Raw genomic sequence first — 18,622 nt, forward strand, 5'->3', positions numbered from 1 at the left:
GGTACATTCAGTAGGCAAAATATATTTCACAGGGAAAAGAAGCAGTAAGCTTGAAGATAGAACATTACAAATTTACCAATCTGGAAAAAATAAAATTACCTGAAGAAACAAATTAAGGAAGAAAGTGTCAGGAGTCCCTAGAACAAAGATATTTTATATCAACTTACAGTTACCTCACAGGGCAGAGAAAAACTGCCCCGTGGGTTTCCTAGACTGAAATCTTTATGGATATAAACCAAAACCAATCCCATCGTCACCCAGTCCATTCTGACTCTCAGACACCATTCGTTTCCAAGGCTGCATTCTGGTTCTGGCGGCCTATTGTGTAAGAAGCTGACTGCCTGGAATCCACCAGCTGCTCCTCTGGAGAAAGATGGGAATTTCTCCCCCGTGCAATTTACAGCCTCCGAAAACCCACTGGAGGTTCAGCTACGGATCAGTTCTGACTCAACAGCAATGAGCTGCTTTGTGTGAATCTTTACAGAAAACCACCTCTTTCTCCTGAGGAGCCACTGGTTGACTTGAACTGCTGGCCTTTTACTTAGAAGTGAAACACCCCAGCGGTCACAGTTCGATTAAGCCAGGTGCTCTGCTGGAGAAGGAGGGACAATCTCCTCCTGTACCAGTCAGATCCGATTTGACGGTACACACACCAAATTAATAAAATAAAATTTAAAAAAAATTAAAAAGTAGAAGTGAAATGCATAACATACTATGCCACCAGAATTCCTTTTAACAATGAAAAAGAAATTATAAATAACATTTGTTTTTTTGGGGGGATGCTTCTGGCTTTAGTAATTATGATTATTTCCGAAATCATAACAAAAGCAATGATCCAAACTCATTTTTCCACATTTCAATTGAAAGCATAACTCACCTGCCCTAGATCCAAGGTGACATTGACCTTGTTGTACTGTGTGCCTGAAGAGAGAGGAGGACTTTGCCACCAGCGTTCGCTTCCATCGATTGCATTGGTTATTGGATGTGCTCTTCTGGGGTCTTCAGAATTGCAAAAATCACAGAACTGGCCCTGGGAGGAAAAGGGTTGAGGTTATTTTTCATTTTCAAGTAATTGTTGTTGTTGTTGACTGCCTTCGATTCAAGCATGACTCATAGCGATCCTATGAACAAAAGGCCTGAAGCTCCTCTACTTACTATCAATTTACTTAAAAAAAAAAGGTAACAAAAACAGAGACTATTTGATACAGCTTTGAGATGCCAGCTATTGAAAGGCATCATCATAATATATAAATAATATATCTAAAAATGCCAATAAGGCTTTCTTGTTTTCATTTAATCTGAAATTTTGTCATCCATTTATATTCCTGTTAATTACACTTATCTTCCATTTTTACAGTTAAGTTTTTCTTATACTATATGACAGTTTCAAAACAAGATTATTGTACTTGGAATTTAAAGACGTTTTCATTTGGAATTCTTTTCTTCTCCTCAAGCTTGTTTTGGGCTAGTCTGTGTGAGCATGAAGGTACCAAGAAGACTTCTGTCCACAGTTTCAGTCAAGGCCTTAGTGGACAATATCCATAAAGTGTGGCCAGTCCTTGGGATAAGACATCAAGCAGGGAAAGGTGGAGGGTCAGAAAATGCAAAGAAGGGCCTCTACAAGATGGGCTGACACACTGTTACGATGCACTTGAGCTCATCCCAGGTGATAAGAATGGCACAGGGCAGCACAAGGTTAAGATCTGTTGTTCATAAGGTCATTACAAGACATAATTGACTCAACAGCCCCTGATAACAAAAAATGTGGTAAGAGAGTGCCCTAGTAGAGGAGAGAGTGGTGGGGCTCAAGATCAGCAGATAATCCATGGAGCTCAGAAAAGACAGGTGTAAGAAAAGGAATTTAAGTCAGACTCTGATGGAATATAAGGAGCCATGTTGGCTTACTGCTAACTGGAAGGTCAGCAGTTTGAATCCACTAACTAGCTTCTCTTGGGAAGAAAGATGGGAAGTCTCCTCCTTAAGATTTACAGCTTAGGAAAGCCCATGGGGGTTTCACTATGTATTAGAAATGAATCCATGGAAGTGGGGGTTTTTTTATTTGTGAAGAAGGCTGGATAGGACTTTGATGCATGGCAGTCAGTGGCTAACAGGGGAAGCATTCTAGATGGAGGGCCCATCATGAGCAAAGGCACAGAGGCCATTTGATCCAATCTGACAACAGTGTGAGTCTCAAAAGACAGATGATAAAGATAAAGGGGCTGTGAGAAGTTAGAAGTTAACTCAGTATGTAAGTGGGATTCCATTTTTACTGCAGCGAGCATTTGCTTGGTTTTGTAATCTCTAACTTCTCACGAAATGACTCTTGAAGAGAATCAGGATCGACTCACAGCTTGCCCTCCAGTGTTTTTCAGAGGCTGTAAATTTCGTCAGAGGAGACTGACCATCTTTCTATCTTGGAGCAACTGGTGGATTTGAATTACCTACCTTTGGGTTGGCAGCACAGATCTTTAACTTCTAGGTCATTAGAGCTCCCTGTCTTTGTGCGTAGGTAGATTATTTCATTCATTCATCCTTTTTTTTAAATGAAGACTTTTACAATTTTAAAAAAGTTTAACAGTGGGGTTTCTCTTACATATTAAGTATCTTATTTATTTGTGAATCTTATAATTAATTATTCATTCCCCAACATAACATTCAGGTTCAGCTACTCACATATATTATTTTATTTAATACTCACCATGAAGTAAATAAAGGAATTGTCAGACACAGAAGAATTTCATGAAACAACCTATGAGCAAGAGCCTGTGGTGATGAAGGAAGAAGTTCAAACTGCCTTGAAAGAATTAGCTAAAAATAAGGTCCCAGGAAATGATGGTATACTAATTGACATATTTCAGTTAACAGATGCTGCCCTGAATGTGCTCACCAAGTTGTGCCAAGAAATCTGGAGGACAACCACTTGGACAACCAACTGACTGGAAGAGATGTATATCTGTTTCCAATTCAAAGAAAGGTGATCCCACAGAGTGTGGAAATTACCGAACACTATCATTAATATCACATGCAAGCAAGATTCTGCTGAAGATTATAAAAAAATGACTGGAACAGCACATCAGCAGAGAACTGCCAGAAGTTCAGGGTGGGTTTAGAAGAGGTAGTGGTACTAGGGATATTGTAGCTAATGTTAGATGGATCTTGGCTGAAGTAGAGCCAGGTCATGATCCCGGAGCTCTAAGGATGGTATTTAAATCGGCTACTCTGTCTTCTCCCACTCAGAAGCTACAACTTGGTTTTATTAGCCATCCTTCAGATCAGTAACATATTTATTATTTCCCAGAACTAGTCTTAAATGCCAAGGATGACACGCAAATTCATGAAGCATTCCATATTTTTAGAGTTTAGACCTATTGTACATAGGGTCGCTATGAGTCTCAAGTGACTTGACGGCACATAACAACAACAACAACAGTCTTAAGTGCCAGGGGAGGTCTGGGTAGCATAACGGTAGGAAGCTACACTGCTATCCTGAAAGCATATGGTTCAAATCCACCAGCTTCTCCACAGGAGAAGGATGGGCAGTTGCCTCTCATGCAGTTTACTCCTCAGAAAACCTGTGAGAGGGTCAGCTAGGAGCCAGTTCCATCCTGACAGTACACAGCAAGTCTTCAATTGGGGTCTCTGGGTGGTGTAAGTAGTTAAGCATTCAACTAATACAGCAAAGGTTGGTAGCTCCAATCCACCCAGAGGTGACTTGAAAAGCTGTCTTGGGAAGACGGAGGGCTTCCCAAGGTCACAGCCTTGAATAGCCTTTAGAGCAGTTCTACTTTACATACATGGTGTCACCTTGAGTCAAAACTGACTCAAGGGTGATTAACAGTGACAGACTTCAATAGCAGCCTTCACAAGGAAAAGAAGCATGGTTTAAGGCTCTTGGATGTGAAATACCCTCATCATGCTGGCTAAACAGTCCAGTATTGCTGATGCTCTGAAGGAAACTGCTCCTATCATTTAGCACAATGCGGAAGAACACTCAGAACCAGCTAACTGTGTGAGCAAGGGCAAGATACCCGAACATAAAGGTTGAATGTGAAATATCCATAACCTGAATATTTAAAAGGGATATATGATTAGGTATTATTATCATGACAGGAGTCCAGAATGAAGGCTGCTGCATAGTAGAGTGGACTTGGGGGGAGGGATTGTATAACAATGAAAGAATTTTTCTTTTATTTTCAAAGAGAAGAACGAATTCTAGGGGAGGGGTGGGCAAGGAGAAAAGTGCAACAATGAATGAACGGAATTCCAAAATCTCTGTAAATTTTCATTAAAATTAATAATAATTTTTTAAAAAATAAAATAAATTTAGACACAAAAAGAAGCATTTCAATTTTTCAAGTTGATGTCTTCCAACACTGACACGTGCAAGGTTGGTCACATAGTAGATACACAAGCAAAAAGTGAATTACTAGCAGAAAGCTTTGCCTAGGCAGCAAAAGTGAGCGTTCAATTATTCAGCCATGTACACAATGAGCCTGTACTGATCACCCACTCTACCAGATGCTGCTCCAAACTGGGAGATGAGAAAAAAGAAAAATGAACAGGGCAAGACACTGCTATTCTAAATAGTGTTCTAAGCTGTTACTGAACTAGTCTTAGGAGAAATAGCAAGTCTAAAAGAAAAGACTAGAAAGAAAGCAGGTACAACTACTCAAATAAACAACTAAATAAAGCAGAGATTCAAAGTCCCCCAGAGGGTAAGCCATTGTTTTCTCAGAGGCTCATGGAGTTATTTATGCTTTTGGTGAACTGAGAAAAAAAATGTTCTTCCCTACTTCTTAACCTATGTGATTCTTTCCCTTAATAAAAAAGCTTCTTATATGTAAACGCTTCTTATACTTTACAACTGAACTCCTAATAGAAATACTGTATTGTTTTCAGAAACCACAGGTTGATGAGGGCAATGTTCCCTAACATAAAAACTATTTTATTATTTAAATACTCGTCCATTTATTCAACTTTTCTGAAATTGCCTTCTGAGTGTTGAATGAGGAAGAAAACCATGCAAACTAACCATTAGACCCTTCCTCAAAGAAATACAGTGGGAGAACAGAAAAAGAAATCAATGATCACTCACTGCTTGCTTTTTTTTTTCTTTTTTTTTTTAAAGAAAGCTAAAGAAGCTTTATTAAGGGAGCTCTCGGGCGGGATCCCTTGGTCTGGAGAGAGAGAGAGACCAGGTGAAAAGCGCAATGGTTTCATTTTTTGTTTGCTGTTTTGTTTACTGAGGTGAAAAGTATGTAACAAAATTAGCTGTTTTAAGATGAAAGATTCAGTGACGCGTAGTGTTGTGCCACCATTACAAAAGAAAACACACAACAAACAAACCACTAGTGCTGAGATATAAGGCTTTCAATAGCTGAGATCTTCCAGAAATAGATCACAGGGTCTTCCCTCCCCAGGCACTGCTGGAAAGACTCACCTTCTAGTTAGCTGCCAAACGCTTAATCACTTGAGTCACCCAGGGACTCCATGCAACCACCACCTCTATCAAATCCCAAAATATTTTCATCGCCCCAAAGGGAAACAACACACCCATTAAACCACTTCACATTTCTTAATGTCCTGCATTTTATAACAAAACTATTCAAGACTTAAAGATGAAGAATCAAAGTCTTTAAGAAGTAACGTGCCCAGTCTGAACCCACATGGCTGGGACAAAGGTGAGACCTGGACCAGTGTGGGTCTGGTGACAAGACCAACAAGCCCCTTCCATCCTGGCAGGGCTGTGCTGGTAAGTGACATCAAAGGACCTGCTGGAGAGCTGGACACAGTGTGGAGACGTGATTCTTCCACAATCATGTGGTTTTCCAAACACCTGCCCACTCCCAGATGTGTGGAAGGGATCCAGCTCAGGAAAGAGGATCTGGCAGATGTGTAAAGTTCAGCAAACCTGGTAAGACTAGCACTTAATTCCACTCACCCATCATGGCCCCAACACATGTAACCAATTTCTGCCGTCATGAGGCCTCACCCACAACCATTGCTCACAGAGGTTCTGGATACCATTCCCTAAAGGCACTGAAGGTCTCAACGTGCAAACTCGGGCTGGCCGGAGCCCTGACATGAAGCACACTCAATCCAAGCTCGGGATTTTGTTTTTTGAAAGATCTTGCTCCGATTTTCTCTTTTGGGAGAGAAACACATATTGTTGTCATTAGCTGCTGACAAAGCTCCCACTCATGACTATCTTGTGTTTGGTTAAAAAAAAGAAAATCGCCTTTCTACGAAGATGGCACTGAAAGCGAAGAAGGAAGCCCCTGCCCCTCCCAAAACTGAAGTCCAATCAAAGGCATTGAAGGCCAAGAAGGCAGTCCTGAAGGGCGTCCACAGCCAAAAGAAAAGAAGATCCGCACATCACCCACCTTCCGGCAGCCTAAGACGCTGAGACTCCGACGGCAGCCCAAATACCCCCGGAAGAGCGCTCCCAGGAGAAACAAGCTTGACCCCTATGCCATCATCAAATTTCCCCTGACCACTGAGTCAGCTATGAAGAAGATAGAAGATAACAACACACTTGTGTTCATTGTGGATGTCAAGGCCAACAAGCACCAAATTAAACAAGCTGTAAAGAAGCTCTATGACATTGATGTGGCTAAGGTCAACACTTTGATTAGGCCTGATGGAGAGAAGAAGGCCTGTGTTCAACTTGCTCCTGATTATGATGCTTTGGATGTTGCCAACAAAATTGGGATCATCTAAACTGAGTCCAGCGGGCTAATTCTAAATGTAATAAATTTTTCTCACCATAAAAAAAAAAAAAATCCCCAAAGTCACTGTCATTGAGTCCAACTCGACTTCTGGCTGACACTCCAGTGAGTTTTCATCATCATGATGTTTACCAGCAAGTTACTTTCCCATCATCTCACTTTCGGGATCCCAGAGAGTTACCGACGACCAGGTATCACGAGTATTTTGTTGATTTCTTGATAGTGTTGGCACGCTTATAAACAATGGGGTAGATGGCAGAAAAGCAGGCCCTACAAGTGAGTACTGCCTCTCCAATCCACTGGGTTTCTGGTGTAGGAATTTCAGAGAAATATAAAATGAGGGAGAAAGCTCTACCTAGGTATTGCACTGCTAAGCCAAAAGTGACACCTCTTGGCAGTTTGAATCCACCAGCAGCTCCAAAAGAGAAAAAGTGGGCAATTTCCTCCCATGTAATTAACAGCCTCTGGAAAGCCCGCTGGAGGGTCAGCTATGAATTGGTGCCCACTTGACAACAATGAGTTTGAGCTTTTGTCTCAAGTAATGAAGCCTCACTACCAGTTCTGAGTATTTTTTTTAAAACTTAGATGAGCAAATGTCTACATATGTGTGTATATACCATCAGAAACTGCACAACTACCATTCAGGTAATATCAGCTGCATACATATCTGTGGTCCCATAAGGTTAAAATATAGTAGTTGTTGTTGTTATGTACCATCGGGTTGGAAGTGAGCTTACCCTCCAGCATTTCTGCAGAGACCCAGGAATCTGAATGTCAAAATAGCACCCCAAGGGATTTGTTTTCCCACTGAAATCTGAGACCCTCAAGCCAAGAGTGACTGAAGCATACCAAATACTCAAAGCATGCCACCACTCAGAGTGGATGGTGCCGTAACAGTCACAAAAGTGGCTGTAATGGTGGCAATGACAACAAAAGGCAGTGCACACGTGCCAGGCACTACAATTTCTACCTTACATCATTTGAATATGATAAATGTGCACACTTCATCGTTTCACGATAGTTCAAGTAGACCATTTTACAGAGAAGGAGACAAAGGAGTGGAGATTGAAGACCTACCTAACACTGAAAAACCTGTAACTGGTAAAACCAAGATGTGTGTCTAAAAAAGGATGCTGGGGGACTGGAGGAGCATCAGTGAAGCAGGAAGGAAGCAGAATGCTGATCTGCAGAGGTGACAGCATATATTAAAATCTGCGTGCACAACAGAGATTTGGACGGCACCAAAGATATGTGTTCCCTGTTGCTAAGTGCAGCTTTCCTGCAAACAGGGTGGGATCAGGGTAAGGAAAGAGGTTTTAGGTTGACTCCATTCATGAAAAACTGACAACTGTGTTCTTTGTAGGGAACTCTAGTAGCCTAGCAGGTAAAGGGTTGAGCTGATAATACAGAGACAAGCAGTTCAAATCTGACAGCTGCTCTACTGGACAAAGATGGGCAATCTCCTCCGGTGCAATCTGCTGTCTCTGAAAACCAACTGGAGGGTCAGCGATGAGTTGGCTCCCAACCAAAGAAAATGAAGGGCATGTTCTTTATCCTTAATGCATTTTATTTAGATTCACTACATCCACTCCATCCTGTCAGGGAGCTCTGGTGGCCTACTGGCAAGGAGCTGCACTGCAATCCCAGAGGTATGTGGTTCAAATCCACCAGATGCTCTGCTAGAGAAGGAAGAGAAATCTCCTCTTGTACCAGTCAGATCCAATTTGACAGTACACACACACACACACACACACACACAAATCCTCCTCCACTCTCACACCCCTTCACCTGATGATTTTGCTTAACTTGCTCCTAGTCCTGCTCCATAGATCTCCCTGCACCATTTCCACAGACCCCCTCACCTCTCCCAGTGCAATGGAGAAATGACTTGTGCTCCAGAGATGACAAGAACACATGCACACTCACACCCACACTCAACCCCACCCTTTTCCCTGCTCACAGACTGCATTTGCCATTAGACCCTCTCACATACACTCTGGCCTCCCAATTTTTCCTCTCTACTGGATGTCAATTATTTTGTTCGATCAAGATATAAACAAACATATAAAACAAAAAAGCTTCGACTTACACCTCCCTTCTTCACTCCACCCATCACAACTCTTGCTGTTTCTCAGTTTCTCCAAGGATGCTCCTTCCTCAGTGCCTCTGGACTTGCTGCTTCCTCTCCCTGGCATGCATCAATCTCAGACTAAAGCCTCTTTTTAAGACAGATAGTCTCGAACAACTCTATTTAAAGTAATGCTGGTCTCCCCATCTCTTTCTTTCCCTCTTATCCTTTGTCTCTTAGAAAAACCAAGAAGCCAAACACATTGTCATTGAGTTGACTCCAACCAATAGAAAATCAAGAATCACTAATTTGCTTTTGTTAATGTCTAGCATCTATATCAGGGGACTCTGGTGGCCTCGTGTTAAGAAGCTGTGCTGCAATTCCAAAGGTACATGGTTCAAATGGTACACGGTTCAAATCCACCAGCTGCTCTGTGGAAAAAGGATGGACAGTCTTCTCCCATGTGATTTACTGCCTCTGAAAACTCACTGGAGGGACAACCATGGCTCGGTTCTGACTCAACAGTACACAGCAACAACAACAGCATCTATATTAGATTATAAATTCCCTGAGGGCAGGGACTTTGTCTGTCTTATTCATTACTACAGACCTACAAAAGGACCTGGCATAGGGCAGTCACTTATTAATTTTGGTTTAAATTATTAAATTAAAGCAGCATAATCTATGCAACTGCTCATTTCCGAAAACAAGCTAGAAAATGAATAACAAGTTAAGGCTGAGGTAGTAATAATTTTTAACCTCTGGGTGGGGGGATTGATCCCAGAATCCTTTGCAAAAAAAACTTTATGAAAATCACAGACACTCCCTAGAGAAATACAGGTGTGTGCATTTCTCCCTAGAGAAATATGTATATGCATGCTATGTACTCTTTCATGTTGGAAGCTGAACACTTAGTTTCAACACACAAGAAATGGAGAGCGGAGACCTGTGTCACAAAAGATCCATTGTGGCATAGTGGTTAAGAGATCAGCTGCTAACCCAAGAGTCCATGATTCGAATCTCCCATAAAGATTACAGCCTTGAAACCCTGTGCAACACTTCTGTGCCACGTGGGGCCACTGGGAACAGGAAACAACTCTTATGTCACTTAACTCAATCGTAAGGAAGTACAGTCCCCAAAGAGTAACCCTGTCATTGAGAAGGGTCCAATTCATAGTGATGCTACAGAACAGGACAGAACTGTTTCCGAGACTGTAAATCATTTCAGATGCAGATTGCATCAACTATTTGCCAAGGAGCCACTGGTAGATTCAAATCTCTGTCCTTTCTGTTAGCAGTTCAGCACTTAATACACTGTGCCACAAAAGCTCCATGGATGGACACAGAATAGATTGAGTTTGTTAACAATTTCAGCTTGCTTGACTCCACAATCAACACTCCTGGGTACCAGCAGTCGGGATATCAAAAGATTAATTGCATTAGGTAAATCTGCTGTCAGGGACATCTCCAGAGCACTGAGAAGCAACATTGTTTGTTTCTGTTAGCCATGGCAGGACCTGCTCGAATTGGTCAGAACCTCTGCTTAAAGTCAAGTTAAAATCGTCTGTAAACTGGATATTCATATACAGGAAACTTCCTGTAGCATATTTTATTTACTCAGTTACCTGTTGACGAAGAAACAGGTTCCTTCCACCTTCTTGCTATAGTGAACAGTACTGCTATGAACACTGGTATTCAAGTCTGTTTGCATTCCTGCTTTCAGATTCTTGGGTACGTACCTCAGAGTGGAATTGCTGCATCATATAGTCATTATGTGCTTAACATTTTGAGGAACAATCAAATTGTTTTCCACAAAGGCAAACACTGGAAAATGTTTTCCATTTTACAGTAAGTCAATTGATTTTTTTTAACATAGGGTCAAAGCTTCTCAATGGAAAAAGAACAGTCTCTTCAAGAAATAGTGTGGTGACAACTGAAATTTCAATTAACTCAACATGATCAAAGACCTGGATGTGAAAGCAAAAAACCATAAACTCTTTGAACAGTAGAAATCAGTCACAATCTTGGATTTAGCAACAGCTCTCGAGGTATGATACCAGAACCACAAGTGATAGAAATAAGCACATTAAACTGAACTTTAAAATGATACTTTGGCACATCAAAAGACATTTATGAAAATCAGAAGCATATCATGTGTTAATTAACACTCACTCAAGGTGTTTTTTTAAAATGTGCACAAGATTTAAGTCAAAATTTCAACAAGAAAATGGTGTTCATTCGTTTATAATCGTAAGAAGCTCTGGTGGCCTAGTGGGTAAGGAGTTGCACTATCAACTCAAAGGCAAATGGTTCAAATCTACCAGCTGCTCCTCAGGAAAGACAATGTGCCCATGCAATTCACAGCCTCTGAAAATCTGCTAGAGGGTCAGTTGGTTCTAACTTGATTGCAGAGAACAACAGCAATAATTTTATAATGAGGATTGGTGGCAAAAACACATAGACTGCTAACTGAAATGTGGCTGTTTGAGCCCACTCAGAGGTGCGTTGGAAGAAAGGCCTGGCAATCTGCTCCCTTAAAGATTACAAACAAGAAAACCCCACAGCTATTCTCCTCTCTCACACATGTTCACTAAGAGAAAACAACTGGACAGCAACTAGCAATGATAAATCAAAAACTCACTACCACTAGCACTGACCCACAGTGGTCCAGCACTGGGTTTCCAAAGCTGTAAATTGTTACTGGAGGGGACTGTCCATCTTTCTGCTTCACCATGGTTGATGGATTCAAACTTCCAACCTTTTAGTTATCAACTATACCTATTACTCACTATGCCACCAGGGTTCCAGAATAGAAACAAGCCTATGAAAAGATGGCCAACATCATTATTCACTAAAACCATAGTGAGGTATCACTACATACCCACTAGCGTGATTGGCCCATTATAACAAATACTCAGAAAGACTGAAAAAATAAACTGTTAGATAGATGAGGAGAAACTGGAACCCTTGCACACTGCTGACAGGAACATACACTGGTAACTCACATTCCCCTCACATCTACACGCCCACTCAAGATGCGCAGCCCTTCAGAAAACAGCCTGGCAATTTCTTAAAATTTGTAAAGAGCAATTCTACTCCCAGCAATTTATCTAAGAAATCTGAAAACACATGTCCACGCAAAGACAATATTTTCACTGTGGTATTATTCATTATAATAATAAAAAAACTGGAAAGAATCCAAAAGGCCATCAGCTGGTGATTGGAGGAGCAAATTATGGCACAGCCATACAAAAGAACACTACTACTCAGCAATAAAAAGGAAGGAACTGCTAATCATGCAACAATACACAGTAACTCTCAAAGACATCCTGCTCAGTAAAAGAAGTTAAGCCCCTGGTATATGATGCTATTTATATGAAATTTCCAGAAAAGGCACATCTACAGAGATAAAAAAGCCGATTTGTGCTTTCCAGGGACTGGAACCAGAGGCACAAGAGAACTTTGGGGATGAGAGAAGTGCCCTTAAAATGAATTTCCTTTATATTTACCATGTGGGTTACATAAGTTATGGCTCAGTAAACCTGTTAAAAAATTAATGGCATATATTCTTCAATCTCATTTTAGTACAAGATGTGAAGGAAACAGGTTATTTTCACAGTCATACACACACTCTGTGAGGAGGACTATGGCATCAGGATTGGAGGAAGACTCATCAACAACCTGTGTTATGCAAATGACACAACCCTGCTTGCTGCAACTGAGGAGGACCTGAAGTACTTGCTGCAGAAGGTCAAGGACTGCAGCCTTCAATACGGATTGAAGCTCAACATCAAGAAAACAAAGATTCTCACCACTGGGCTGACTGGCAGCATCATGATAGTGAAGAGACTGAAATTGTTAACAACTTTAGTTTGCTTAGCTCCACAATCAACACTCTTGGTACCAGCAGCCAGGAAATCAAAAGATGAATTGCAATGGGAAAGTCTGCTGTCAGGGACCTCTCCAGAGAACTGAAAAGCAATGATGTCAGTCTAGAGACTAAAGTGCACCTGATCCAGGCCATAGTGCTAAAAATTACTAGTTATGCATCAGAACACTGGATAATGACTAAGGATGATAGAAAGAGAATTGATGTCTTTGAGCTGTGGTGCTGGATAACAGTATTAAGTATACCCTGGACTGCTAGGAGAACAAACATGTTCAATCTAGAGAGGGTGAAATCAGGCTGCTCCTTGGAGCCAAGGACTCTAAGGCTTTGTCTGACACACTTTGGGTATGTTTCCAGGAGGTATCAGTCCTTGGAGAGGGACATCATGCTTGGTAGGGTGAAGGAACAGTGCAAGAGAGGAAGACCCGCAATGAGATGGATTGATTCAGTGATTGGGGTACTGGGGGTAGGTGCGTCAGAGACAGTAAGGTTGGCACAGGATAGAGCAAGGTTCAGGGCTAGAGTACATAGGGTAACTATGAGTCACAAGTGACTCGAGGACACATAGCAACAACAACACGCAATCAAAACATGCAACACATGCAGCTATCTTCCCAGAAGGGTTTCGGCATTGTCTTTCTATTTAGTAGCAGCTGGAAGGAATGACACCTTCCTGTCCTCCCCTTCATGTCACTGCACTGTGCATTTATCTCTCTCAGACTAAGTAAGACAGACTCTTCACACAAAAGTGATTCAGAGTATGAAGTAAAAGTTTGCAATTCAAGAATTAAATAGTCACAGTTCCTACTATTCACCAGAGCTGTAAAGATCCACAAGTTCCAGTCATTTGCAATTTGTTGAGGAATAAATCTAAATCTATATGAGTCTCCTGTGTGGGCCTGTGTAGTGTTTCCTAACTGTTGCGTGAGAGGGGCTCCTGGAAGGAAAGCACTTCTGTTTCTCCTTGTGCAGCGTTTTGTATGTATACTTTCAATGTTGCACTCTGGCTGATGTCCAGAAACCAGAGAACCATGAAAAAGAAAATTTTTAAAAAAGAATACTAATCATTTACCTTTAAACTTCTGACTACAGTCATATTTGGCATTTCAAAATAGCTAGTGTCATTAATAATTGTTGCAAATATATCAATGATCATAGTAAATATCTTCTGTTTCTCAACCCTTGCTTAGGATTTCTACTTCAGTTTCATAAAGGAAAGGGCCTTTGCTGAAGTTAACAAATGGTTCTCATTCACAATAGTTCTATAAACAGAATCTTGGTGAACTTGGCTTTCCCATTTATGGCCACTAGCCCAAATTACACAAACAAACAAATGTGAAGAAATGTTTTATGTCTTAAGAGCACGCACTCACACTCTTAGCTATAACTCTGGTACATTTCCCTATTTACAGCACACAGGGTAATGAACACTGGTGGACTAGTGATACGGAGCTGTGCTGTAATACCAAAGGTTCATGATTTGAATCCAGAAGCTGCTCTGAAGGAAAAGGATGAACAATCTTCTCTTATGTGGTGTGTGTCCTCTGTCTCTGAAAACCCACTGGAAGGTCAGTTGTGGGTCAGTTCCAACTAGACAGTACACAACAACATAAGAGTACAGGGTAGACAGACTTTTCTATATACATAAATCAACAGCCTGCATTATGCAGATGTCACAGCCTTGCTTTTAAACTGAGGAGAGCCTGAAGCATTTGCTGAAGAGGGTCAAACTTGAGTCTGGAATACGGACTGAATCTCAAAATCATGAAGATCAAGATTCCCATCACTGGGCCAATTGGTAGCATCATGATAGATGGAGAAGAGAATGAGATTGTTATCAATTTCAGCTTGCTAGGTTCCACAATCAACACTCTTGGCACCAGCAGTCAAGAAATCAAAAGATGAATCACATTAGGAAAATCTGCTGTCAAGGACTCCTCCAGACTGCTGAAAAGCAATGAAGTCAGTCTAAAGACTAATATATGCCTGATCCAGGCTACGGTCTTTGCAATTACTTGCTATGCATCAGAGAGCTGGACAATGGCCAAAGATGGCAGAAGAAGAATTAATGCTTTTGAGTTGTGGAGCTGAAGAAGGGTATTGAACATATCATGAACGGCCAAGAGAATTAACAGGTGTGTCCTAGAGAGGATGAAATCAAGCTGCTCCTTGAAGGAAAAGATTTTGAGGCTCCATCTCACATATTTTGGGCATGTAGCCAGGAGGGACCAGTCCTTGGAGAAGACATAATTCATTCTTCGAAGGGTGGAAGGACAATGCAGGAGAGGAGGACTCCAAACATGGGTTAACACAGTAACTAGGATAATGGGAGCAGGTGTATCAGAAATAGTGAGATTGGCTCAGTAGAGAGCAGGGTTCAGAGCTGTTAAACACAGGGTTGCTATGAGTTGTAGTCGCATCAACAGCACATAACTACAACAAAATACATAAATCCTGGGAAAGCTGCTGGCCTAGTAATAAGGAGTTGCACTGACAACCTAAAGGTATTTGGTTCAAATCTGGCAGCTGTTCCAAGGGACAAAGATGGGCAATTTCCTCCTGTCATATTTACTGGCTCTAAAAATCTGCTAGAGAGTTACCTGAGTCTGCTCTGACTTGATGGTACATAATAAGAACCACAACATAGATAAACCCAAAATTCTTTGGTGGCATAAATGGTTTGCACTACAAACGGCAAGGATTGCAGTTCAAATCCACAAGCAGCACCCCAGGAAAAATGCCTGGAGATCTGCTTCTGAAATAGAAAACACTACAGTTCTACTCTGTAACATGTGGGTCAGAATTGACTCTACAGCAAAAGGTTATAAATCCAAGCATGTATAACAAAAGCATGTATAAGATCTTGAACTGCCGTTGTACAAAATTGAGATATCTTTGGTACAAGTGTGTATTTCCCTCCTTATGAGTACACATTTTATGCTAAGCCTAAACAAACTCAAGATTACTGTAACACAGCCTTGTTTAAATTCTCTTCTATCATCACTTCTATTATATGTCTTAGTGCTAATATGTTTATATCTCATAGGTAAATAGTTAAAATTGAAACCCAAAGTGTGGGCTATTTTAATTGGAAGCACTTTTTAGAAGACTAGAGTTAACTTGCACTTTTTGTCATTCATTCTTTACATGAACTTCTTCATAGCCTTTAATTGTATTGTTAGTCATCCCCTCCAACATTTTCTGAGAACCAAGCTGTGCCTGGCTTACAGCTGAGCCCAGGGACACAGCTGTGAGCAAACAGGGGGACCCTGAGTCATAGAGCCCTCAGATATAAAAACTTTAAATATGTGAGAAGTATCAAGAATATAAAAGCTAATTTAATGACTTTTAAGTCTTAAGAAACTAGCAGTTCCAGTACTGGGAATATATCCTAAAGAAACCAGAAGTGCCACTCAAGCAGATATATGCTCACCCCTGTTTATTGTGGCTTTGTTCACAACAGCAAAGAGTTCTTTGCTCACAATAGGAAAGAGCTGGAAACAAACCAAGTGCACATCAACAAACGAATGGATAAGAAAAGCTGTGGTATATTCACACAATGGAATACTACGCTGCATTGAAAAATAAGGAACTCATGAAATATACAAAATGGGTGACTCTGGAGTGAAATATCTCATTCACAAAGGACAAATACTGCATAGTGCCACTATTGTAAAGCATGACTGACACTGGAATTGGGGGAAAACTAAGAGGGGATAAATAATGTACACTGCATTGAAACAGATGAGAGAGAACTGTTCAGAAGGAATATATGATTAGGTATTATTGTCATGACAAGAGTCCGGAATGAAAGCTGCATAGTGGAGTAGACTGGGGGGAAGGGGATTGTATTACAATGAAAGAATTTTTTGTTTACTTTTCAAAGAGAAAAGTGAACTGGGGGGAGGGGTAGGCAGGGAGGAAAGTGTGCAGCAATGAAGGGACGAATGGAAATCCAAAGACACTTTAAACTTCCATTAAAATAAATTTTTAAAAAAGAAAAAAGAAACTAGTGTGAATGTTTTTCACACAACAAACAAAATTTAGACTTTTAAAAGGCCCTCCCTGTTGCTATCCATTCAAGTATCAGCATTATTGTTATAGAATCATTACCCTAAACTCAGTTTTTCTTCTAAAAACCTGAACATTGTTTCTATTTTTATTTTCTTTTTCAAAGTCCTGCTTACCCAAAACTGTAAATCTTGGCTGCCCTTAAAGACTAATCTTTATGAAGTTTAAAAAAAAGAAGTGTTTTCATTAACACTTCCACACTTTCCATCTTGAGGGCTACACGAGCAGGTCCAAGGCAACCAGCACTCAAGTGCAACCCAGTGATTCTCTTTCTCTCCTTCTCCCACTCATATCCCAGCCCTCTTCCCAATTCTAAAAGGCAAGCCTGACAAGCCGCTCCTGGAAGGAGTATTTCATAGCTTGGTAGCTGAAATTTAGTCCATAGGGAGTTACACTGCTAACTCAAATTCTCCAGCAACTGTGTGAGAGAAATCCTCCAGAGCAATTTACAGCCTTGGAAATGCAATGGCAGGTCAGCTATGAGTCAGTCTGCTCCAGCTCACAATGTGATCGGGGTATCACAATGATACCCCAATAGGTATCACTCCTCATTAGGTGAGAAGCCCACAGCCACTCAGCCATCAGTGCCTACTCCAGGTCCTCAACTGTGAACACAGATCCCATTATTCTGTATTAAAAGCTTTATTTGCCTTTTATCTAATCCTTTTCTTCAGGAGAAAACAAGATGTTACATCACATCACATTCTCTTCCTTCAGGCCAACACCCTGACCTGGAAACATAGTCAGCTGAGTGGCCTCTGAAAGCCACTTCCTATGCTATCAAGGATCAGAAACTCAGTAGCCTAGTGGTAAGAATGCGTGCTGCAATCTTGAAGACAAACAGTTTGAAACCACCAGCTGCCTCTAAATCCCCCTGGAGGGTTCCCTATGAGTGGGTTCTGATTCATAGGTACACAATGACATTAGAAACTCAGGAAGAGCAAAACTGTTCTGAAACTCAATAGTCTATATGGTTCTACACTTCTCAGGGTCTCTTTTCAGCTCAAACAACTATAGCATCAAAGATTAAAATCAACTTTACATTGTATAATGAATGCTAAATTCGACAAAAATAATAATATAAATAATTATGCTGCTGTGTACCGTGGAGTCAGAAATGACCCATAGCTGAACCTCAAGTGAGTTTTCAGAGGCACTTAATCACAGGAGATGAGATAGCCCATCCTTCTCCCAGAGAGCAGCTGGTGGATTCGAACCTCATGCCTTTGGGATTGCAGCACAGCTTCTTGCCACTAGGCCACCAGTGTTCCCTATACATAATTGTTCTTGTTGTTAAGTGCCGTCGAGTCGTAGGCGACTATAGCAACCTTATGAACAAAAGTCCTCAACACTTGTGTGACTTTCATCCTTTCTCCAGGTTCATAGGGTTTCTGGAGGCAAGCTATTTACGGAAGTGGATGCCACTCCTGCTTCCAGACTTGTTTCAACCAGGGAGTGCCACCAAACGCTGTCCACTGTGGATAATCATTATCGCATTTGACACTTCAGTGTCACAGTGTTCAGCTTCACAACATCCACAAGTTAACTCTGTACAGCAAGCAAGTGGACACGCCAGGGCTATACGACCTAGAAGAATATTTGAACAAAAACAAGGAAAAAAAAGGCCTGAGTGCCATTGATTAGAAGTCACCCATCTTTGGCTTGGTAACATCACTTTCTGTCCATTAGGCCAACTGATCTCTATGTTGATGTTATTGTTGTTAAGTGCCATCAAGTTGTAAGCGATTCATAGCGATCCTATGAACAAAAGTTCTCAACACTTGTGTGACTTTCATCCTTTTTCCAGGTTCACAAGGTTTTCAGAGGCAAGCTACTACGGAAGTATATACATAATAATACTTATAT

The 18,622-nt window shown here is 41.0% G+C and overlaps 1 protein-coding gene across 1 annotated transcript in view; it reads right to left on the reverse strand.

The window, feature by feature from the left end:
• The window catches only part of LAMA3 (laminin, alpha 3), a 383,386-nt gene that overhangs the window by 322,965 nt on the left and 41,799 nt on the right, over positions 1 to 18,622 (reverse strand). Inside the window, 1 exon segment of the mRNA XM_006895048.1 lies at positions 878 to 1,030. Within this exon segment, the coding sequence (XP_006895110.1) occupies positions 878 to 1,030 (153 nt within the window).

This window comes from Elephantulus edwardii, unplaced genomic scaffold (genome assembly GCF_000299155.1).
Source record: "Elephantulus edwardii isolate Elephantulus edwardi_28Jun2011 unplaced genomic scaffold, EleEdw1.0 scaffold00155, whole genome shotgun sequence".
NCBI classification, from domain to species: Eukaryota; Metazoa; Chordata; class Mammalia; order Macroscelidea; family Macroscelididae; genus Elephantulus; species Elephantulus edwardii.